The sequence below is a fragment of the Tupaia chinensis genome, unplaced genomic scaffold (assembly GCF_000334495.1).
Source record: "Tupaia chinensis unplaced genomic scaffold, TupChi_1.0 Scaffold000311_2, whole genome shotgun sequence".
Lineage (NCBI taxonomy): Eukaryota > Metazoa > Chordata > Mammalia > Scandentia > Tupaiidae > Tupaia > Tupaia belangeri.
This window is the reverse complement of record NW_006159803.1, coordinates 6277409-6301361: the sequence shown is the minus strand read 5'-3', so window position 1 is coordinate 6301361 and position 23953 is coordinate 6277409. Positions and strand designations below refer to the sequence as shown.

Here is a 23953-nt window from a genome sequence, read left to right as displayed (position 1 = left end):
GGGCTGTGGCTGCAACTGTGCTGGAGCCCGGGGGACAGGCGTGGAGGGCAGGGATTGCAGCTGCATCTCCTGGTACTGGCTGAGGAAAGGGCTGTACTGCATTTGCTCAGTAGCAGGCTCCAGAACAGGGCTCAAGGGCTGGGTCAGGCTGAAGGGTGAGGGTTGCTGTGATGGTGGTGGCGTCTCTTGGCAGGGAAGGGGCAGCTGCTGACTCGGCTGTGGGTAGGAGCTCTCTGCTATCTGCATCTGATTAAAATATGCCTGCAGCTGAGATTGCTTCTGGAGGAAGAGCCGCTTCTGTTGGAGCCTAAATTGGCAATACCAAAGAAAAGAATCTGAAATCTTCTCAAGTGATGGTGATTTTAGTATAAATCTACTTACCAGTCACCAGCTTCAGTCCCCATTTCCCCCTTTTCCTGGGCCAGGAAAAACAAAGTGGCCTAATCTTGTCATTTGCCCCTGTTCTGACTGATCCATCAGCGGTAAGGTGAACATGAGTGCATTTTCTCTAAGATGCAAGTTTCCTTTCTATAAAGCAAGGGGCAGATTTCTCATCCCAAGTGGTGAGAAGGGGAAACAATGCCTTGGCTTGTTCAGGTGTCTGCAGCTTGAAGAAAAAGTAATTCAACCTTGGCTAAACTGTGACTACAAGAGAAGCCTAGGGCCACAAATTAGGGCCAGGGAGGACTCCAGCTTCCTCTGCAGCCTAACCTGCTTAAACTGATTTAGGCCACTGGTTCTCAAAGTTTAAGTCTAGGCATATCCCAAAGGGAAACTGCTAGAAGAAAAGAAAAACAAAGCACATGTTCAGGTTCCCTTTGCCTAACAGGCCCATCCTCCACCATCCTCCATAGACACTGGAGCATCATTATCAACAAACCTGCCTGAAAAGACCATGACACATGTGCCAACACCTGTTTTCCTAGGTGGGACAGACACGAGTGGGAAGGATAGCACACCCAGTGTTCTAAAGGCCTCCACAGAGGAAGCGGCCTCCTGGACCAAAGACCCCCCCTCTCTCACCTATGTTCCTGCAGCTGCTGTTCAAGGCTCCGTGGAGGTTCTTTACAGTAAAGCTGACAGGTATTCTGGGCCTTTGACAGAAGGCTAGGCTTCTGAAAGAGCAGAAAAACAACACAAACATGACAATACACTGGTACTTTCGGATGCTGTCTTCAGACTGCTTCTGCCTGGAGGATGAATCCAAGAGTGTCTTCCAGGATCTATAAAGGGTGAAGGGAATGACACTTGCTCACTAAGACCCTGCAGCGAGTCAGCAGGCTTGGCCCTTGCAGTCTAACCTACTACAGTTTTCCAATTCTCCAAATCCTCTACCACTGTGAGTTTCATGGAAAATAAAAAAACAATGAAGAGGACCAGCAGTTGGCATTGTAATGGCTATGTTGCTGGACTCACATGTAGTTGATTGTGATTCGAGTCCTGGGCCCGGTGGCTTACACTCATGCTGGGTGCGTGTGTATGTGCCTAAGATCCTGAGAAGAGAATGGAGGAGAAGGGATTGCACTGTGTGATTTCTCGCTTTCTGTCTCTCTGTCTCTGTTTTTCTGGCAAGTGCATGTGCCCTATAGCAAAAACCCAACCCCCCCCCAAAAAAAAACCCCTCTCCAAAACACAACTAACAAAAAAAACAATAAGGGGGTGGCTCTGTGGCACAGTGGTGATGCCCTCACCTTGGAGAGAAGCTGCACTCCACCTGGTGATCATGATCTGAATCCCAGGCCCAGTCTGCCTGAAACACCCAGGGATGTGTGTGGATGTCCAAGATCTGACAGACTAGAAGACTAGAGGAAAGGAACCAGACCTAATGGAGGGTGGTGATCTCTCTTTCTTTCTCTCTCTCTCTCATGCACACATATTTTATCATGAATAAAGAAAAAGTGTTAAAAACAAGCCTGCCCCCAAAAAGAAACAGGAGAAAAATAGAGTTAAATCTCAGTATCAAAGGCCTCAGCTGAATAAATGATTCATTTTTAAAAAATTAATTCCTAGAACACCTGTGTACTCATCAGAGAGAGATGGTGACACTGAGCAAAGGAAAGATCACCTCTCAATGGGGCATTTGCCACAATCCTGTCTCCTCCATTTCTTCATCCAGTATGGATTACGCATTTGCATGCATGCACACGTGCCTGGCATGTTTTTCATGCTGCTAGCGCTGGGATTTGAACTGTGGCCAACCATCTAGGATCTGGCTCCTTTAACCCCTAGGTTATAGGACTGGCCTAATTCTTTCTAGAAAATTACTTATGTATGTATTATTTATTTCTCCAGAGAGAAAGAGTGGGAGGGAGGGATAGGCACGCCCAAGAGAGTCTCACACCATGATCCACCCCCATTCTCAACCAGCCTGGATTACTGGCATGCTCAAGCTACTCAGGGAGGTTCTGGAACATGAACCTAGGACCTTTCCCATGTGGATCCAGTTGTGTTATCATGGCAGCACCATCTGACTTCTATGGAATCTATGTCATATTATCATTTTTTAAAGATTTCATGCACTGATACAGAGATCCCATATTGATACTTTTTGGACTTGAAATTTTTATTTATTATTCATTAAGAGAAAACTAGCAGGACTAGCAGATGGCTTAATGGTTATGTCACTGGACTCCCACATGGTCAACCACGGTTTGTGTCACGGATTCAGCAGCTAAAAACTCATGCTGGGCACTTGCGCATGAGTGTCCAAAATCCTGAGAGGAAACTGGAGGAGAAGGGACTGTGGCGTGGCCGTTCCCCCTTGGGGATTGATTTCTCGCTTTCTGTCTCTGTCTCTCTGGCGAGCACATGCACCTTATAAAGTAAAAAACAAACAAACAAAAGAAAACACAACAAAAAAACTTCTCACTTAAAAAAAAAAAAAAAGGAAGGAGAGAGAGAAAATCAGAAATAGGGCCAACAGGTGGCATGTACACTGAAGGCACCAGATTCTCACAGGCTGTTCAGGAGTTCAAGTTCCCCCAACCTGGTGGCTTGCTTTCTCATTTTCTCTCTGGTGAGTGCAAATGTCCTATAGCAAATTAATAATAATACACAAAGATTAAATCTTGGGGGAAAAAAGGAAAGAAAATTAAAAAAACAAAAACAAAAACAAAAACAGGTCTCCCTTTCCTGCTGCCACATAAGAGTATAAGGTTACGTCTAAACATGTTTCTAGAAACTACAAGTGCAAAGTCAAACTTATCTGCCTATCAGAATAAAGCTGTTATCCTATTAAACAAACACCAAGAAAAGCAGGTTTCTGCTTTGTAGAAAGGCAGACTCTAGATGAACAAAGAGAGATGGACTAGCAAAGAGATGGACCCCACCTGGAGTCTATGCTGCAGGTACTGGGTTTCCAGGCTTTGCCGCTGGGAGAGTTGAGGATGCACGCTGGTAGGGAGAGTGGAGACACTCTCTTGCTGCTGAGAAACTTCCTCCTGAGGAGCAAGAGGTGAAAACAATTTTCAATTCTCCACAAGGAAAAATGTCTCAATTCTTAGTATAAGTAGCTTTGCAATTGTCCTAGAGGAATTCCAGCTCTAGAAGACATAACACTGGAAGCTTTTTGCATAACAAGTAGGCTGAGGGTTAACTACTTTGTAGAAGATGTATACATGCATTATCTGTTATTCACAATTACTTCTAGTCCATACTATAGCAAAGGTTCTTGGTGTCACCAGGATGCCATCACATTCACGTGGGCCTCAAATACTATCATATCCTTGAAGCACTGAAAATAGGCTCAAGAGAAAACACTGGATAAAGAACCTGTGTGCTCCAATACTGGAGGAAATCCTCTAAATGAAAATGACACACCTTTGGGAGAAACTCACACCTCATACTCACAGGGCCATTCTGGAAAAGACCCAAAGAACCCACCTGGGGGCAACTGCTAGTAAGGTCTTGGAGTTGAGGAGCAGCTGATGCCAGGTGAGGGTCTGCTTCTGATCCCATCTGTTCATACAGCAACTGCACTTTGTTTAACTCAAGAATGCCTTTGGTTCTAGCCAGATTCTGAAGATGTTGTCTAAATGCTACAATCCCTGAAAGAAAGCACAAAGACCAAACAGATTGAATAAAAGATAAGGCCTTCCTACACAGCAATATATACAACTATACAGCAATAAACCCCTTTCAATTCCTATAAAGAAATTTTCTCTACTCCCCCCTCCCCCCCACTGCTAGAAGGTACATGGGCTTACAAGAGAGAAAAAGAACCCTCCCAATGGTGTGTCTCACTGCAATCCTTTGTCTTCCATTTCTCCATCCTGTCAGAATTCAGGTGCACACACACATCTTAGACATGCATGTTTTTCAAGATACTGGGCAAGGATTTAAACTGCAGTTGGCCATGTGAGATCCAGCTCCCCTAACTGCTAAGCTAGAAGGCCAGACCTGACATAAAAATGTTAAAAGCTTGAAAACAAAGCAGTCACCTTGAGTGAGGGAGGTATCCGATGCCCTGCGGCCTTCTCTGAAGCTCACTGGTGACCTGTTATGGGCCTCTCGTTTCTGGGAACTCAGAGCCTGCATGGCTGGGTTGGCAGGTCTCAGGCTTATGAAGGGAGATGTCATGCGGGGTGAAGGCTGATTGGCTAACATGATGTCCTTGAGAGAAGGGTTGTCCTCCAAAAAGTTCAGGTCTCTCTGAACAGACCCCATATCATACTCAGAGTCCACACTGTCAAGGGAGGGGTTGTCACTCATGGAGAAAATTTTCCCTTGAAGAGAAAATAAAACAGATATAACCAACAGCAATAGCATCTTCTTTGAACATAAGACACGTACCATGTTGAGTTTTGACAATTACCAAGTTCTCTATCTCCAACCAAAATATCTCTTCAAACCTTTACAGGTCAATTTAATCATCTTCAAATTTAGTGGAGAAAACACTCCAGAAGCTGCACCTGGAGTGCACCTGGACTCTGCCCCAGGTGCCAGAGTCCCTGATGAGTCACACAACACTCAGAGCAGTCCTGGGAGTTCAGGGAACCAACCCAGAGACGTCTCATTTTAATCTTTGTTACCTGCTGTGCAAGCCTAAATCTACAGCCAGCTGAATCTGTCCCATAAAGGCATATGATCCAGACCGAATTCTGGAAATTGGCAGGTGTCATTATTGCTTCGAGGTGGCTGAAGTACGAGATAGTGCAGTGAGGACTGAGCCTGGTTCTGCTTCCATGTCATACCTGTCCCAGGAACCATGACCAGCTGATTGGTCACTTCTGACAGTGTGTGCCGTCTCTGCCCACTGCGCGTAGACTGAAATGCTTCAAAGGCTTGTCGGGGGTCTTCCTCAGCCTCTCCCTCTCCCTCTGTCTCCAGCCCTTCGTCAATAGATGTCTCCATCATGTTACTGGGCAGTGACTGGCATCCCTTCCTCACCAGGACGGGCGGCACAGGGTCCAGCAGACAGCCATTCACCTAAATGTCAGAGGTGGGAGAGGGAACTGTCAGCTGATGCTCTGCTCAGACACTGGGAAAATCCACAAAGGAAAATGGTAAACTAGCAATTAAATGAAATATGAGAAATTCACTAGTGTACTACACCTAAGTAAATTATTTGTCGCTAGTGACAACCCATGGATTAGAAGTTAAGGCCAGTGACTGCAGCACTCAGAGACAGAAACCTATTATCCAAATTGGCAATGCTGCCCAGGTTTCTCTGAGTCATCATTATTACAATAAACAATTTTTTTAGTGGTTTCCAGTTGAACAGGGGTCTAATAGCTTGAGGCCTACCAGTTATTATTATTACTTTTTAATACGAGAAACAAAGGAAGGATGAGATTTTTTTTAAACCTATGTGGCCTCATAGCTAAAAAGGAAGAATACTCATTAATATTCTTCTAATTTCCAACCACAAAACATACTGTAAGGTTCTAGACCTCCTTCTCTGTTTATAATCTAAGCTCATTTGATTTAGTCTTTAATTGGTTCTATGTGCCTCAGGAATGGAAAGTAAGAATTCTTTAACGCAGACTGATAACACAAAAAAGGATTGAAACAAAATGCAAATGGCAAACAGCCAAAGGCTTCCATTATAGAATAACAAATGACTCACAGGCCCCAAATTCCAACAGAGGTTAACGAGCCCCAATGCTCCTCTCTCCTCCAGCAATCCTTACCAGATCTACAGTTCCTATCCCCCAGGGCTGAACTGGCACAGCTCAGCTCCTGAGGGAGCTCTCCACCCTCCTGCGCTGTTGCCAAGCTAACCACCTAATGGCAGCAGAAACAGCACACAAAGGGGAATTGTGGTTAAGTTCTCTGGCCGGTAAAAGCCCCAGTGAGAAGGCAATTATTTACCTCATTACCTTAACTATTCCCCCGTGTCAATCCGTTTTCTCCTATGAATAGCTGCTCAGGAACAGCCAGTCAAGACGCTAAGTTCTGAGCAGGACTTTCACCTCCAGTAGCTGGGTAGTGCTATTGTTTCCTCTGGAAGCAGGAGAAGCTCATGTATGTTGAGAGGTGATGTGAGCCATCCCTGTGCCAGACAAAGGAAACTTTCCTCTCTCTCTCTTTTTTTTTTTTTTTTTTTGAGAGGTTTTTGCTATAGGGCGCGTGCGTTTGCCAGACAGAGACAGCGAGACAGAAAGCGAGAAAGCACCCCCCAGAGGGGATGGCCACGCTGCAATCCCTTCTCCATGAGCCATCCCTGTGCCAGACAAAGGAAACTTTCCTCTCCCTCTCTTTTTTTTTTTTTTTGAGAGGTTTTTGCTATAGGGCGCGTGCGTTTGCCAGACAGAGACAGCGAGACAGAAAGCGAGAAAGCACCCCCCAGAGGGGATGGCCACGCTGCAATCCCTTCTCCATGAGCCATCCCTGTGCCAGACAAAGGAAACTTTCCTCTCCCTCTCTTTTTTTTTTTTTTTGAGAGGTTTTTGCTATAGGGCGCGTGCGTTTGCCAGACAGAGACAGCGAGACAGAAAGCGAGAAAGCACCCCCCAGAGGGGATGGCCACGCTGCAATCCCTTCTCCATGAGCCATCCCTGTGCCAGACAAAGGAAACTTTCCTCTCCCTCTCTTTTTTTTTTTTTTTGAGAGGTTTTTGCTATAGGGCGCGTGCGTTTGCCAGACAGAGACAGCGAGACAGAAAGCGAGAAAGCACCCCCCAGAGGGGATGGCCACGCTGCAATCCCTTCTCTGCCATTCTCCTCTCGGGATCTTGGGCATGCACGGACACGCGCCCGGCATGAGGTTTAAGCCACTGGGTCCGGGACGCGAACCATGCTCGACTACGTGGGAGTCCAGCGCCATAGCCATTACGCTAACTGCTGGTTCCGCAGGAAACTTTCCTCACTTTCCTCTCTTATGACAATTAATCTGAAGGTCCTTGGGTGACTCGGATCTTTCTTTGCTTGGGGGAGGGGATGGAGATTCCATGCACACTCTTCTGGGGCCAAAGCTATTACTTGGGTAAGGTGGCTAACCACTCCAGAGGTTTAAAGTGATGAGGGTGGCAAGGAAGGGTGGCAAATACTTCTTCCTGGTCTACAACCAATCTTTGTCATGGCACCAGGAAAGAAAAGTTCTAGAATCTGTCCAGCACCTTGTACTCGCTCATGGCTCTTCCCCAGATAATTTTTTGTTTGTTTGTTTATAGTCAATAGTTTTTGTATAAGGAAAGAATGGCTTTTTGAGAGCTTACATTCACCTCTTTGGTTCCTTCACTGTCTACTCATGACCTTCTAAGACTAGTCGAAGATTACTAAAGCAACAGAGAATGTTATCTGCTGAGTACCCTCACACAGCCTCTGCCAAAATACTACCAACATTTCTTGAAATAAAAGCTATATAAGTGGTTTTTTTCCACCATAAAGTTACCTTTTCCCAAGTCACTCAAAATATCCTGAAGGCCCCCAAATTCATAAATTTATAAAGGCTATAAATTTATCTCATTATCTAGACTATAAGAGCAATTTTGTACTTTATTAAGAAATGTTTGCTGAATTAAATTTTGTTCTGGGACAGCTAGAAAACAATGATCTGATTTGTGATAATGATTATAAAAAGCAGTGCAGGTGTCACTCATAGTTAATGGGTGTGAACACCTTTAACCATTAAGTACAGGTTTTCTGAGACAGCTGTTCATCACGCTATCCTTCCCTGCCAAATTACTATCAGACTTGATAGAATAAGAACCCAGATGCAGCTCCAGGATTCTGTGACTGAAATACTGGGCTGATCTACTTAGGTGACTAAAGTTACTAGAGATAAGAACTTGTGCTCTAGTAAACAATCTAGGTTAACTATAAACCGCCAAGCTTCAAAATTTAACATGGGTAAAATATACGTTTTTCCAGGGCCAACAGGTAGGTGGAGTGGTTACAGTGCTGGACTCTCACATGGCCAACCGCAGTTTGAGTCCCAGACCCAGCAGCTTAAAAATTATGCTGGGTGATTGTGCATGCACACCCAAAATCCCAGGAGGAAAATGGAGGAGAATGGATTATGTGGGGGTGATTTCTCTCTTTCTTCCCTCTCACTGTTTCTCTCAGGCCAGTACAACATGCCCTGTGGCAAAAACTTTATAAAAAAAAAAAAAAAAGAAAGTACATTTACCAGTACATTGTTACTGTCTTTTTCTTAAAGCTCAACTGATCACTACTAAGAGATCTCATATGCATAAGGTGAAATACATTGAGGAGGCAAACTTTGAGACCCCACTGCTAACTAAAAAAAACCCCTGAGCCCACACTACCTATAAGATTTTAGCACAAAAGACTGGCAGGCTGCTATGGATTGAATGTTTGTCCCTCCAAATTCATGTGGTGAAATCAGACTCCCAACGTGACTGTATCTGGAGATGAGGCTCTAAGAGAGTGGGGTCCTGATCCAACAGGAATAGTGTCCTTAGAGAGGGGATACCAGAGAGCTTACTATCCACCATATCCTAGACACAGAGGAAAGGCTATGTGAGGACATAAAACACAGAAAGTGACTGTGTGCAAACCAGGAAGGGGACCCTCACCACCTTTACCAGAAACTGAATCAGCCAGAACCTTGCTTTCGGACTTCCCAGTCTCCAGAAATGTGAGAAAATTCTGTTGTTTTAGCTAGCCAACCTGTACAATTTTGTTATGGAAACTGAGCAGATTAACATAGCAGACCAAAGCACAATACCAGCCCATGAGTTTGGAAGCAGGGAATATGCCTTATTTAATTTGTATCCTAAATGCCTGACAAGTTTGGCATATATTGAGGCAGTGCTGTAGGCTCATAGTTCAGCTCTATCACTGACTCTGAACTATCGTCAATTTCCTTCTTTCTTTCTTTTTAAAAAGATTTTTGTCTTAGGGTGTGTGTATTCACAGGAGAGAGACAAACAGAGGGGCTGTGATAAGTCACTCTCCAGGGGGGGGATGGTCACACTGCAATCCCTTCTCCATTCTCTGGGGGTTTGGGGCATGCACATGCACATGCTTGGCATGTTTTCCAAGTTGTCAGGTCCAGAACTTGAACCATGGAGTCAGCTATGTGGGATCCAGTGCCTTAAACACGACACCACCTACTGGCCCAAGCTCAATTTCTTTCATTTTTAAAATGGGAGAAAAGTTGTTTGAGAGTATCAGCATTAGGTACACAATACAGTTTTTTATTTTTTAAGAATTATTTTATTTTATTTTATTCATTCATTTTAAAAATTTGACCAGAGAGAGATGCAGAGAGAGAGAAAGAGAAAGCAAGACATCAGGTCCAGGACTCCAACTGTGGTTGGCTATGTGGGAGTGTCCAGCGCCTTAACCACCATGCCACCTGTTGGTGCCCCCACAATACAGTTTTATCTATTGAGTTGTTGAAAACGTCATTTTTTTGATGCAAAAATGCATCATGACTTTTATGATAATCTAATATTATTTCTTGACCAAAGAGAATGCTGGTCTGACCGCACATGTGCACAGACCAAAGAAAAGAAAATGAGAGAAAGGGAGAGAGAGACTCTACCCTCAACAGGATCTCCTCACACTGCAAACCCCTTTCCCCAGTCTGCCAGCTCTTCAGAGTCTCAGGTGCTTGTGCATGTGTCTACAGTGTTTTCAGGCTGACCAAGGATCCTAACCTGTCATCGCCTGTGTGACTTTACAGCACTGCAATCCAATATACTAGGGGTTATGCTACCTAGGTTGGGCTTAAGAATTAATTTTAAAAGAATGCTTTTTAGAAATTAAAATTTTAAAAAGCACGAGAACAAAACTACATTTTCTTTCTTTCTTTGTGTTTTTTAGTGTTTTGCTATAGCCCATGCGTACTTGCCAGAGAGAGAAAATGAGAATCCCCCCACACACACTGGGGAGGAATGGTCATGCCACAATTCCTTCTCCTACAGTCTTTTCTTGGGATTTTGGGTACATATGCATATGCACCCAATGTGATAGTCAAGCTGTCAGGTCCGGGACTCGAATTGTGCAGTTGGCCATTTGGGATCCAGTGCCTTAACCTCCATGTCACCTACTGGCCCCACAATACTTTCTTTTAAAGCATTCTTACCATCTAAAGGCAATTTAAACAAATAATCAGGTGAGGAAGCAAAGAACTAAATACCACCAGTTTCAGAAATCTACACTAAAAAGGTAATCAGAGGCATCATTGAAAATTTAGACACAAAGATATTCATCTTGAGTGTATACAAAGCTGCAAAAATACTGAACTGCCTGATATCCAACAATAGAATAGTTAAGTAAGGGGACATCAAATAAAATATATTTGGCAGATGTTTAAACTCATGCTTTCAGGGGACCAGCGGTTGGCGTAATGGCTATGTCACTGGACTCCCAAATAGGCGACCGCAGTGAGTCCCAGACCTGATGGCTTAAACTCATGCCAGGTGCATGTGCGTGCATACCCAAGATCCCGAGAGGAGAATGGAAGAGAGGGGATTGCAGCATGGCCAACCCCCCTAGGGGGTGATTTCTCACTTTCTATCTCCCTGTCTTTCTGGCGAGTGCATGCACCCTATAGCAAAAACCTCTCCAAAAGAAAAAACACCCCCCCCAAACAAAAACAAAAACAAAACAAAAAAACCCTCATGCTTTCAGGACCAGCCCATGGTGTGGTGGTTAAGGCAGTTGAATCCCATGTAACCAACTGCATGATTTGAGTTCCAGATCTGGCTGCTTGAAAAACATGCCAGGTGTGTGTGCACGCATGTCCGAAATCCTGAAAGGAGAAATGGAGACGGGATTGTGCTGTGACCATCCCCCATGAGGGAGTGCTTTCTCTCTCTCTCTCTGTCTCTCCATGACAAGGGGATGCACCCTCTGGCAAAATTAAAACAAAGCTCATGCTTTCAAGAACATTTAATAACATAGGAAAAATACTCATATTATGTAAAGCAAGATACAATATTACATAAAATAGGACATAGTTTTTAAACTCTACCCACTGGGCCACCCTATACCTACCTACCCATCCATCTTTAAGGAAACACATCAAAATGCTTATCTTTGGGTGGTGGGATTATGAATACATTTTTTTTCTTGATCTCCCTCTGGATTTTTCACACACGATTATGACTGGTTTTACTTTCTCAACTTTAAATTCTAATTTGTTATGACACAGTTACCCGCATGGCTAACTGTGTGATTTGAGTCCTGCGCCCAGTGGCTTAAAAAAAATTCATTATTACTAAAGACACATCCAAAAGAGAAAGGTTTACTCTATAGGGTTTATGCATCTGCCCTCACAAATGGTCCCTGTATCACCTCTGGATCTCAGTTACTGTTCAAAGTACATCTTTACCTGAAGTTGGGTGACTATCTCAGAAAAGTGTTACTTTTTTTTTTTATATAGAAACTGCAAATCAAAGTTTTAATTCAGAGGCTCTAAGAGATTTTACGAACAGCTTTGAAAACTGAAGACTCCTGGGAGGGAAGGAGTCTTCAGTTTTGTATAATACCTGTCTCTGATTGAGAGCAGGAAGGAACGGAATTAGCAACATGCAGCTATGAAGTACCTTTTAAAAACGACGTGTGAGTGTTACAGTAAATACATATGACGTATATGAACAAGTAAAGTGTACCTGACAGTCTTTTGTGTGTACATTTATGTATGGACCCCAAAGAAAGAGCTAATAGTAGTAGAGAAGGATGAGGGACAAAGCATTTTTGCTGACATAAACGAAGTGGTTCATAAGTAGGACCAGAGGATTGTCTATGGCCTTGCTGGGTGCCTGGGGGAGCTCTGCCAGTGTAGGTGGCCGTTTCAGCGAGGCACTGCTCTTTCTACAAATGCAAACATCATTTAGCTGCTGTCTAGATCTTTCACAAAATCATTCATTTCCTGTCTGTTTCCTAGTTACGGTAACAATCACTCACTTTAAAAATAGCTTGCCCTATATAATATAGCAGACAGTGCCCAATCTGTTTCAGGCCTGATGCCCTCACAGACAACATTTTAATTTTTAATACAGCAGACCACATTTAAATTTTTTGAGGGTTTTAGATCTTCAAAATAAATGAATTATATTGCCCTAATTTACTGAGTGGGAATGCAGTAGTAATATCTGAGGTTATTTGATATATTAGGCAACCACCAGCAGAGAAGTCAGACTGTCCACAGGAAGTGGACTTGTCCTCAGGGGCCTGGGCTAGGGCTTGGACACTAACTACTAGCGGTCAGCAACTCGGCTTAACACCTGCTTGGGGCAGCCAGCATGGAGCTGCCAGCTACTGACTATGTTCTAGCTAAACTCAGACTTAACTTCTGAATCTGCTCTACTTCCTGCGTTTTGAAAATGGCACCTACCCTCTCCCGATTTAGCTTAAAATCTTGTTGTTGGGGGACCAACAGGTGGCGTAATGCTTATGTCGCTGGACTCCTATGTAGTTGACTCCAGTTCAAGTCCAGGACCCGGCAACTTAAAACTCAGGCCAGGTGCGAGTGCATGTGTGCCCAAGATCCCAAGAAGAGACTGGAGAAGGGACTGCAGCATGACCATTTCTGTCTCTGTCTTTCTGGAGAGTGCATGTATCTTATAACAAAAACCTCTCTCTATTTATTTAAATTTGACCAAAGAGGGATAGAGTAAGAGAGACAGAGAGAGGGAAAGTGAGAAAGCAAGCCGCCAGGTCCAGGACTTGAACCACGATCGGCCATGTGAGAGTTCAGCACCCTTAACCACCATGCCACCTGCCAGCCCCAGCAAAAATCTCTCTTAAAAAAACAAAAACAAAAAAACACTTGTTGGCTTGGACTTTTCTCTAGACCCTAATATTCTCAGTTTTATCTGCACCCTCCTGTTTCTATCATCCTCTCCTCTCCAGTTTCAAGACCACTATCCTAGATCAGGCCTTCGTTGTCTCCCTCCTGGCTATGAGTTAATCTTTTATTTCCTTGCCACCAGTCTCTGCAATGCATGCCAAATAGCCATCAGGCTAATTCTCTGAAGCACAACATGGGTCAGAGTGTTCCTTGTTCTACTACCCCATGGTTCCGTTACCAGTTCCCACGGACCCTAAAACACAGCCCTACCTTGAAAGCACCAGCCTGGAGAAAAAATCTAGATCCTCTGGCTTGCTGTTCAAAGCCGTCTCATCCATTCTCCTATCATACAACTGTCCTCCACATGCCCCTTTCCTCAGACAACTTCAACTATTGCTCTGCTCTGCCCTAGATGGACCTAAGCTGCCTTTTTAAAAATTTTTTGGAGAGCTATTTTTTTTTTTTTGCTATAAGGCACATGTGCTCGCCAGAAAGAGATAGACAGAAAGCGAGAAATCACCCCTCAGAGGGGATGGCCACACCACAATCCCTTTTCCTCCATTCTACTCTCGGGATCTCAGGCACGCATGCACATGTGCCAGGTGAGTTTAAGCCACCGAATCTGGGACTCAAACCATGGTTGACTACATGGGAGTCCAGTGACATAGCCATTACACCAACTGCTGGTCCCCTAAGCTACTTTTTAAAGAGAGATTTTTTTTTTTTTTTTTTTTTACAAAAAGAATGGTTTTATTTAACTTTATTTATTTATTTATTTATTTATTTGAACAGAGAGGGACAGAGCAAGAGGCAGAGAGTGACAGAGAGAAGACAAGTGAGAAAGCCAGGTCTGGGACTCGAGCCAAGGTTAGCCATGTGGGAACCCAGACCCTTAACCACCACACCAACTGCCGGCCCCTAAAGAAAGATTTTGCTATAGGGTGCATGTACTCACTGGAGAGACAGAGAGGGACAGAGAAAGAAAGTGAGAAATCGCCCCCGGAGGGATGGCCATGACACAGTCCTCTCTCCTCTAGTCTCCTCTTGGGATTTTGGGCATGCACGCACCCATGCCTGGCGTGAGTTTTAAGCTGCTGGTCCTGACCTAGGCTTTCTTAAATGGTTTGCTTTTATTCAGCTTTTCCATCCACCAAAAAGATGCCACCCTTGTCTCCACCCACTCCTGTTCTGTCTGCCTTTTTTTTAAAAAAAAATCCATTTTATTATTATTATTTTAAACATTCGATCACTATACATCATTTGGGTTGTAAAGACAATTTACCCAACATGACATATACCTGTGACCAGACTAGTTGAGAATACCATACACATTATCAGCAATTTAGATAATAAACCATTCCTGTGTTGCACAAATGTCTTGCCTCACTATTTTTTCTCTCTGATATCCTTCCCTATACTCTTCCCCTCTCCCACCTTCCTTCCACACTGTTTCCAGTGTCCATAACTATTTGCACTGCTTTTATGTTATCCAATCTTTCAATCTTTACTATAGAGTGCAGATAGTTCATAAATATTAGGTGGAAACATACAATATCTCTTTTATAGCCTGGCTTGCTTTACTCAACAATAAATCTTCCATATTCAACACTTTCTATCAAATGCCAGGATCTTGTTTTTTTTTTTTTTATGGCTGAATAGTATTCCATATAGTATATATGCCACACTTTTTCAAACTATTCATCTGTTCAGTCCATTCGTCTGCTGCAACATTGATGTGCAAGTGCTTTTCCAACTAAGCGTTCTCTTGTTCTTTGTGTAGACACCCATGAGTGGAACTGCTGGATCACATGGTAGTTCTATTTGTTGGCCTTTGAGAAACCTCCATATTATTCCCCACAGTGGCTGGACCAATTTACATTCCCACCAATAGTGTAGAAGAGTTCCCATTTCACCACAATGCCACCAACACTTACCATTTTTTGTATTTTTATCTTTGTCATTCTGACAGGGGTTAGGTAGTACCTCATTGTGGTTTTAATCTGTATCTCCCTTATGATGAAGTATGCTTTCTCATATGCTTTTTGGCTGTTCATATGTCTTCCTTAGAGTTTTTTTGTTCAGCTCATTTTCCCATCTTTTAATTGGGTTAATAATTCTTTTTCAGGTAAGCCACTTGAGTTCCCTGTGTATTCTGGTTATTAGTCCTTTATTTGATTGCCCACCTTCTAATTCCTAGAGCCGATAGTTAACCTGAAGCCTTTCTTGATTGAACAGCCAGAGCAACTCCCCCTGCCTCCTTTGAATCTCACTTGGATGTATATCTCTTTAAGGGACCAATCATATTTATCTTTTGTGAGTGTATTTAGCACCCAGCACACTGTCTTTAGTATGTATAATGTTTCTTCTACTAGACCAGAGAAAGTCTAGTTGACTGTGATGCAGAGTTCATGTCTGACTCATCTTTTTATTACCTAAAAAAGCCAAAAAGACAGGAAGCCAATACTGAATATCTACCATCTGCTCCAAACTTCTCACCTACTATCTCAAATAGTCCACACAGTAGTCTAAAAGAGCTGGTAATCCCATTTTACACAAGAAAAAACAAGGTTCAAAGAGTTGAACCTTGCCCAAGTTCACATAGCTAAGTAAAAAGTCTACTTTGAACATACGTCAAGACGTGCTATTTTATGACATTCTACTACTCATTAATATGAACCTCTATATATCACCTGATGCTAAATACACATAGCACATACCAGAAGTTCAATAAACACCCACTGAATGGCAGAAGCTGTCATCTTCCATATCCTAAAAGCTGTCTTTGTGTAGTATACAGTGTAAACTTATCTCCTTTAAGCAGGTCCAAACTGGACAAAAAATTATTCAATTCACCACAGAAGGTGGCCTGTTAATGTTGGAGCTGCAGTACCCTCAGGAGAAACGAGGCAGAAATAATGCAGACAAAGCCCAATTCAACACAATAGTTAATTTCTTGTTTTTAGAATTATAATTTGCTATTAAAAAAAATAAACAACACTTGTGAGGGATCTAAAAGACTGGAGAAAGACTTTGCTAAGGAAGGAGAAAGAAGAGGGCTTCTGAGCTGTTCATACAAGGTTGGACACACTATATTATGTAACAGTCATAGTGAAAAAACATTGAGGAGAGGTCAGCCCTGGGCACCTTCTTAGGTTCTTAACAAAATCAACACTCCTGAGTGACGTGAGGAAATGACAAAGTTCAACAAGGTCTAAGTATAACACTCAGGGACCAAACTAAAGTCTCTAGCCAAACTGCAAGCTCTGAGTCTCTCCAATGTATCCGTACCTTTGGAGTGTCAACACACTCTTCTTCCATAAACGCTGCTTCCGCCTGGCAGCCGGATGTTGGAAATGAATAGGCTTCCACATTGGATGACTGTGGGAGGAGGGCAGAGCGCAGCAGCCTCATGTTTGGTGAGTGCACAGTCACTGGGAGGCCCACAGTTTGTGCCTGTAAATATGGTAAGAACAGACAGTCTGAGAACATTAACACCTTAAAAATACACAAGGTTCTTAGAATAAAATAATTCTTCCTGGGGTAATTATAGGATAAATATAGCCCAGCTTAGGGAGGCAGTCAGTAGCAAACTGAACTGTGGTGCTGGAAGCCACATAGCCGACCACGGTTTGGACCCTGGGTACATGTGTGCAAGCCCAGGATCTTGAGGAGTTGCAGAGCGAGGAAAAGGAGACTGTATGACAAGACCTTGTCAAGGGTGCTTTCTTCTCTCTCATAGTTATTAATTGGAAACTCTAGAAAAGATCTGATAAAATAAGAATATGGTATATATTGATTTGAAGCAGTCTCAGCTATTGGTTATTCTGAAACAGGGTAGAGCGAATTTCATTCCTGTCCCAAAATAAGGTGTGTAATTTTCACACAGGTGACAGTCTTTGTAAGGAATAAAAGAATGGTCTTTGTTTAGATTCAAACATATACCGTGTTTTTCCTTACATATACTACCTAGAAAGATAAAAAGAGCAGGAAAAAATAAATCCCTGTCCCTAAAAGTACAATATTGAATCAAGTATAGATATACACAGACCCACTACAATATAATGCACATTGAAGGATATCCTATATTGCTGCCTTTTCTCTTTTTTGGGGAGGTAAAGGATGAGATGTGTGTATGTGTATTTCATACTTGAGGGCTCTGCAAAAAGTTCACAGGAAATTTATATCATGAAAAAACTATGTGTGGATTTCAAAAAAATTTTTTTGCACCAAAATAAACTTGTAATTTAATTCCATTTTTCCACAAACTTTTCTAAGTCCTCTTGTGTTTCTTGGCAAGGGTTTGTATAAAGAAGAAAAGAAGCAGCAGTTACTTGGAGGTGACAGGAGATGGAGAGCCCCGCTGGCCCGGTGAAGGGGAAAGTAGTGCTGAACAAGTCATGCTCCTGAAACCAGCTGACTACAGAAAGCTCTTGCTGGATTTAACTCTGTTCTTCATGTTTTTCTTAACTATGGTAAGCAAAGAAGCATTACAAACTCTTCATTCCTTTCTTGTTTTTCCTTTGCCAGAGGGCATATGTACTAACTGGAGATAGAGAGGGGGAAGGTGAGAAAACACCCCCTTATGGGAGATGATCATGCTAGAATCCCTTTTTCTCTATTTCCTTCTCCTCTTGGAATTTGAGCATGCATGCACACATGCCCAGCACCCGGCATGTTTTTCAAGCCTTGGAACATGTGGCATCTAGTCACCTTAACCACCATGGTGTTGGCTGGACCACAAACTCTTGTTTAAGAAAACTATTTGAAAGAGAATCTTCCCTCATGACAATTGGTAAAAGACTCATGTTAAAGATGAATTCACTGAATGATTCTTTCATCCTCTTCCCTCTAAAAGTAGCAGAATAATTAGATGCATTTTGAACATGATAGACATTACAAAACATCTGAGGGAACAATCCTCTCTACTAGATTGTAAAAGGCAAATAAATGGCCTGTATTTTTCTGCTGTAGTCACCTTAAAGGGTATAGGATGGTGAGTCTTAAATTCAAACAAGAGGGACAAAATGGTATGAGATTCCAACTTCTCCTCTTCCAAGACCAGGATTTGATTCTTGGCCCTATGACTTACTAAATGTGTGACCTTAATCAGGTAATCTAGATTCTCTGAATCCTACTCTCTTTACCTATAAAAAAGGGTATAATGTGGCCAGCCAGATGGCATGGCGGTTAAGGCAGCTGTCTCCCACATGGATCACTGAGTGGTTTTGAGTCCTCGACATGGTATCTTGAAAAACACACTATATACATACATGTGCCAATAGCCCAAGAGGAGAATGGACTGTGGAATGGCCATCCCCTCTGAGGGGTGATTTCTTGCTTTCTCTTTCTCTCTGTCTCTCTCTGGTGAGCACACTCGCCCCATAGCAAATAAATAAATAAGAAATAAATAAATAAGAAATAAATAAATAAAAAACAAAGCATAATACCTACTTCACAGTGAAGTTAGGTTATGAAAAGGGGACATATAGAGTTCTTAGTAATGTTAATTACTCCTTTACCCTTCCTTCTAAAGTCCTAAAATGATCATAAGATTATAGGAATTAAGACCATAAAATTAATGCAGCTCTTTTTCTCAGATGTTATCTAATGGTTCCCAGTAAGAATTTCATGTGTCTGGTTATTAACGATGGGGAATTTAGAAACATATCTTATATCTGAATATACTTTGAATATGTTTAGAATATACTTTTTATTTGTTATATTCCAATATTAATATCACTGGCTATAGGTACTGTATGAAATAAAGGATAAAATAACAACAGCTATTACATGGATGGTAAAAACAACAAAAAACATATTGCAAACCATTCTGATGCTTATATCCTGTGCCACATTTGAGGTTAAACAATTTTGCTTTCAAGCATTAGCCATTTAAATAGTTTCTCCAGCCACTATGTCACAAAGTGAAATTTAAATCTCTGAATAAAGTACATTTAGTATATTCTTCCTACCCCACCCCCATCATTAGTTTTTCTATCAAAGGATGAAACTGAAGGTTGATTTCTATTTCCTGAATTTATTAGACTGCTCCTTCTATATGGAAGTAGTCTAAATTATTAGGAAAAATATCACCTGGAGAAGCTGCATGAGAAAGGAGATGTCAGCATGGTAACCGTGACGTGCTGCTCCTTCTCAGCTCCTCTCTTAGCTCTGGCCTTGGGCTGTGGCACACCATGTGAAGCTTATTGCCTTTCTTTTCACAGTTCCTTTCCAGTCTCCCCTTTCATAACTTCTACATCAGACCTGAATTACAACCACCATCAGGAACTGGATAAAGGAACACATTTTGGTGTGACAGTCTCTTTCTAGGAAATAGGATGGTAGGCTTTTAAGAATCCTTAAATTTCTGAGGGGACAGGACCAGCAGATGGCATAATGGTTATGTCACTGGACTCCCCCATAGTTGACTGTGGTTCGAGTCCCAGACCCAGTGGTTTAAAACTCATGCCAGGTGCGTGTGTGTGCATGCCCAAAATCCTGAGAGGAGAATGGAGGAGAAGGGACTGTGGTGTGGCCATCCCCCTTGGGTGGTGATTTCTCATTTTCTGTCTCTCTGGTGAGCACACACGCTCTATAGCAAAAATCTCTCTTTAAAAAAATAAATATTACTGAGGGGACTAAAGAAGTTTTTTCTGTAATAAGGAAAACATAAAATTCAAACAACATGCTTAGTGCTACAGAGCTGATTAGAGAATATGGTGTTATAATAAACAGATGGTTGATTAATATCCCAAGGAAGCAGGTGAATACCAGTTTATTCAAGAATAGCAATAAGCAATGATCACATAAAAAAAATTGTGATCACTTTTTAGACCATATTTTTCTTGTATTGAATGTCTTCTGACTATGCTTTCCAGAATGATTAAATTAAGAACAACGTTCATTCTTGTGGGAAAATTGTTACTTCTCCAAGGCATTTGCTTGCTATGGACTGAACTGTATCATCCCAAAATTCCTAACTTGAAACAGAAACCTCCAAAGTGGCTGTATTTGGAGACAAAGCCTTTAGTAATTTAGGTTAAATGAGGTCAGAAAGGTGAGGTCCTGATCCAATGGGGCCAGTGTCCTTATAAGAACGAGAGACACCAGACAGAGCTCGCTCTCCATATTCCCATAGAAGAAAAGCCACGTGAGGACACAGTGAATGTGCGGCCATCTGCAAGCCAGGAAGAGAAACCTAACCAGAAGTCAACCCTGATGGCACCTTGGGCTTGCATTTCCAGCCTCCAGAACGGTGAGAAAATAATTGTTATTGTTTAAGCCACCTAGTCTATGACATTCTAGCAAATGAGCACAGTGCTTTTCCTATAGTTGAGAAGGCAATTGCTAATCAGTAATTGAAGAACTGGGATGACTGTTTCATTCTTGTCAGTTACAACTGATGGAAACTTGGAGTGGAGGGACTGTTAAAAACTAGTGGTTAGAATTCATGAGAAATATGTTTCTTCTAAATAGTCGTCTGAAGTCACTTAGATACAACCTTTCCTGCATGCTATAACACAGCAACTCTAAGTACTCTAGAAGCTGGGAATCTCAATGTTGTCTGTATACTAATAATATTACCCCTTAAGGACAGGGACTGCTTTTTGGGCACTTCTGAAGTCAAAGTGGCCCCATCTGGTAATCTGAACTGCTGGTATGGGTTAACTGATTTTGTCTTGGCAGCAATCTTCTGAAGTAAGGGTTGAACTTTCATTTTATATTTAAGGACACAGGAGCTCAGAGATGCTGACCTGCCTGAAGGAGCCCAAGGTCTGCAGGCAGGATCTCATAGCTCATGTGATCTTTGTATTGGATCATGTCGTTCCCTCAATTTCTTCTCGCTATAGCAAGTAACCAGTGATTTGTTACTTCCTTTAAGAATATATTAGAACATCGAAGAGTTAAAGTGAGAAGGTTCTACTAGAAAATTCAGGTGCATTTTATATATTATAAAACATAGACCTATTATTTTTTTCCCCCCACAAGTTGAAGACCAAAACTTAGAATGTGAAATCTCTGAGGGAAGGGAGCATTTTCTTCAGCCCCAATGTCTAGTTGCATAGTATCCAGGAAGCACTCAGGCCAGTCTGGGACTGAGCATTAGATATTTCCATTTGAATGGATATGTTTTAAGGTACAGAAGGTAAGTTTCCACGACAACTGGGTGATTATATAAAATGCAAAGAACTCATGGGGTGCTTGGTAATACAAAAAAAAGTTATCAAACCTAAGAAGTTATGTTGTACATCTGAATGCCAAGCCAAATTAAATATAATTTGAGATATTCCACAGAATTTGCTAAAATCTGGATAGAAAAGGGTACTGTGTATAATAACACATGCGCATGTTCAGGAGTGATTGTTATTGTAACCCTTTATCCCTCACGTGGAAATGTTTAGGAAGAATAAGGAGCCCTAGCAGGGAACGCCTGCTCAGCACTGGGGGGCTTTCCTGTTTCCTGTCCTTTTGTATGGTGGCACTTGGAAGAGGGAAGGGGTACATTTATTTCATTCTTACTACTCCAATTTATGAATTCTCATTTATTTCCTCTCTGTCTTCAAAGCAATACCATTAACCTTTGAAAGTTTCCAAGTGCTCAGAGACACTTTAACCCAAATATCTGAAACTGTATTATTTTTTCACATTTTTATCAATACATTAATTTATATATAAAGTACATATAACAAGAAATAGTTTTCCTATTAAAATTAAGATTTTAATTTCCTTGGTTTTCTTTTCTTACATGTTCTGTAGAAGTCAATGCAAAATTTTATTATAATCCTGCACATTTCGTGATTCTGTCAAAGAAATACAAAGTCAAAACTTTTCTGTCCTTAATTTCACTGTGAATAAAGTACTGGGTTACTGGAACAGTCATGACGTATTTTCCTATGTTTTTCTATGCAAAAATGCATCATGACTTTTCTGCTAACCCAATAAATTACTCAGAAATGCAGATAGGAATGTCCTAATATTGGGGTATATGAACAAACTACTCTTGTCAAGCTCTGCATAATTGATTCCCCGAATCTCTTTGGGTCTGGCTTCTCCTGGGATCCAGAGCCTTATCTCCCTCCTGAGCAAATGAGTTAAAGCTACCACTATTCTCTCAGGTCCAGGCTCGAGAATGGCATCATCTCCAAATCACTGACTCGTCCTCCCCAACATTTGATTACTTTACATAACAACACCTCTAGGCACTATTCTAAGTGTTACACAAATATTAATTAATTCAGTTGTCACAACATTCTATTATTTATCCCTGTTTTATATTTAGGAAACCAAGGCATAGAAAGACCTTAAAATTTTTACATGTCACACAGCAGGAAATGGCAGAATGGAATTTTTTCCATTTTTTTTTTTTTTTTTTGAGAGATTTTCACTGTAGGGCGCGTGCACTCGCCAGACAGACAGAGAGAGACAGAGAGATAGAAAGCGAGAAATCCCCCGGGGGGATGGCCACGCCGTAATCCCTTCTCCTCCATTCTCCTCTTGGGATCTTGGGCTCGCATGCACACGTGCCTGGTGTGAGTTTAAGCCACCGGGTCCAGGACGCGAACCACGGTCAACTACGTGGGAGTCCAGCAACATAGCCATTACGCTAACTGCTGGGCCCCCATTTTTACTTTTAAGTACTATGCTGAGCCGCCTCTCCAAACCACTGCCACATTCATGCACAGTCTACCTCTGAAATGGTTCTTCATTTTTTAAATTAAATAATTAATTTTGAAAGATAAAGAGAGTTAATTTTTTTTTTTTAGAGAGAGACTTTTCCTATAGGGTGTGTGCACTTGCTGGAGAGACAGAGAGAGACAAAGAGAGAAATCACCCCCCAGGGGAGATGGCCACATGGTAATCTCTTCTCCATTCTCCTCTTGGGATTTTGGGCCACGCTCAAGTGCCTGGTGTGAGTTTGAAGCCACTGGATCCAGGTCTTAATCCATGGTTGACTACATGGGAGTCCAATGACATAACCATTATGCCATCTGCTAGTCCTGACAGTTAAATTTTTAAAAAAGAGTTTATTTCCTGAGAAAGAGAGGGAAGGAAGGAGGGATAGGGAGAGAGTGGTACCCTTCATAGTGTTTTTATGCATGATCCTCCCCCCAGCTCTGCAGCCAGCCAGGATCATGGGTGCACAAAGGATGTTCAAGAAGGCCCTGACACGAGCCTGAAGTCTTCCCATAAGACCTCCAGCACCATGCAGCAGTGCACCTACTGCCTGCACAGCTAGGCCTGAAATGTTTCTTATACTCACTCCTTCCTTTCTACTTCCACCAGTACCATATCAGTTTAAACTTTCAGTATTTCTCATCTCCACTACTATACTAATCTAATTACTCTCCAAATTTCTTTTCATCTTTACCCAACCCATCCTCCTCAATGCAACCAGATTAATTAGTTTAAAGCATGGATATAATTATATAACTTTCTGCTTTATTGCTTCTTGAATTATAAACCCTTTACCCTGACATTTGAAACTCTTCATAATATAGCTTACACTTCTACTCCAGCTTTTTCATTTCTCTCTACTTTAAGTGGATTGATGTGAACAAGCCTGGCACATGCCCCCTTGAGTGTCTCTGATTGTCTCATGCTGTTCCTTCTGCCCACCTACAGTGCCTTCCACTACGGCCCCTCGTTAACCTGGGAAGATCTGTTCTAAAAACCACATCTCCCATGATGCCTTTCAGACGTGCTTTTCCTCTCCTTGTCCTTAGCTCTTCTACAGCACTTATCT

General features: G+C 42.1%; 1 protein-coding gene across 1 annotated transcript in view; it reads right to left on the bottom strand.

The window, feature by feature from the left end:
- Positions 1-23953, bottom strand: part of SIK2 (salt inducible kinase 2) — a gene marked incomplete at its 5' end in the record, with an annotated part of 95834 nt that overhangs the window by 2116 nt on the left and 69765 nt on the right. Inside the window, 7 exon segments of the mRNA XM_027772871.1 lie at positions 27-307; positions 1024-1115; positions 3330-3440; positions 3883-4046; positions 4440-4724; positions 5193-5427; positions 16498-16662. Coding sequence (XP_027628672.1) covers positions 27-307; positions 1024-1115; positions 3330-3440; positions 3883-4046; positions 4440-4724; positions 5193-5427; positions 16498-16662 — 1333 coding nt within the window.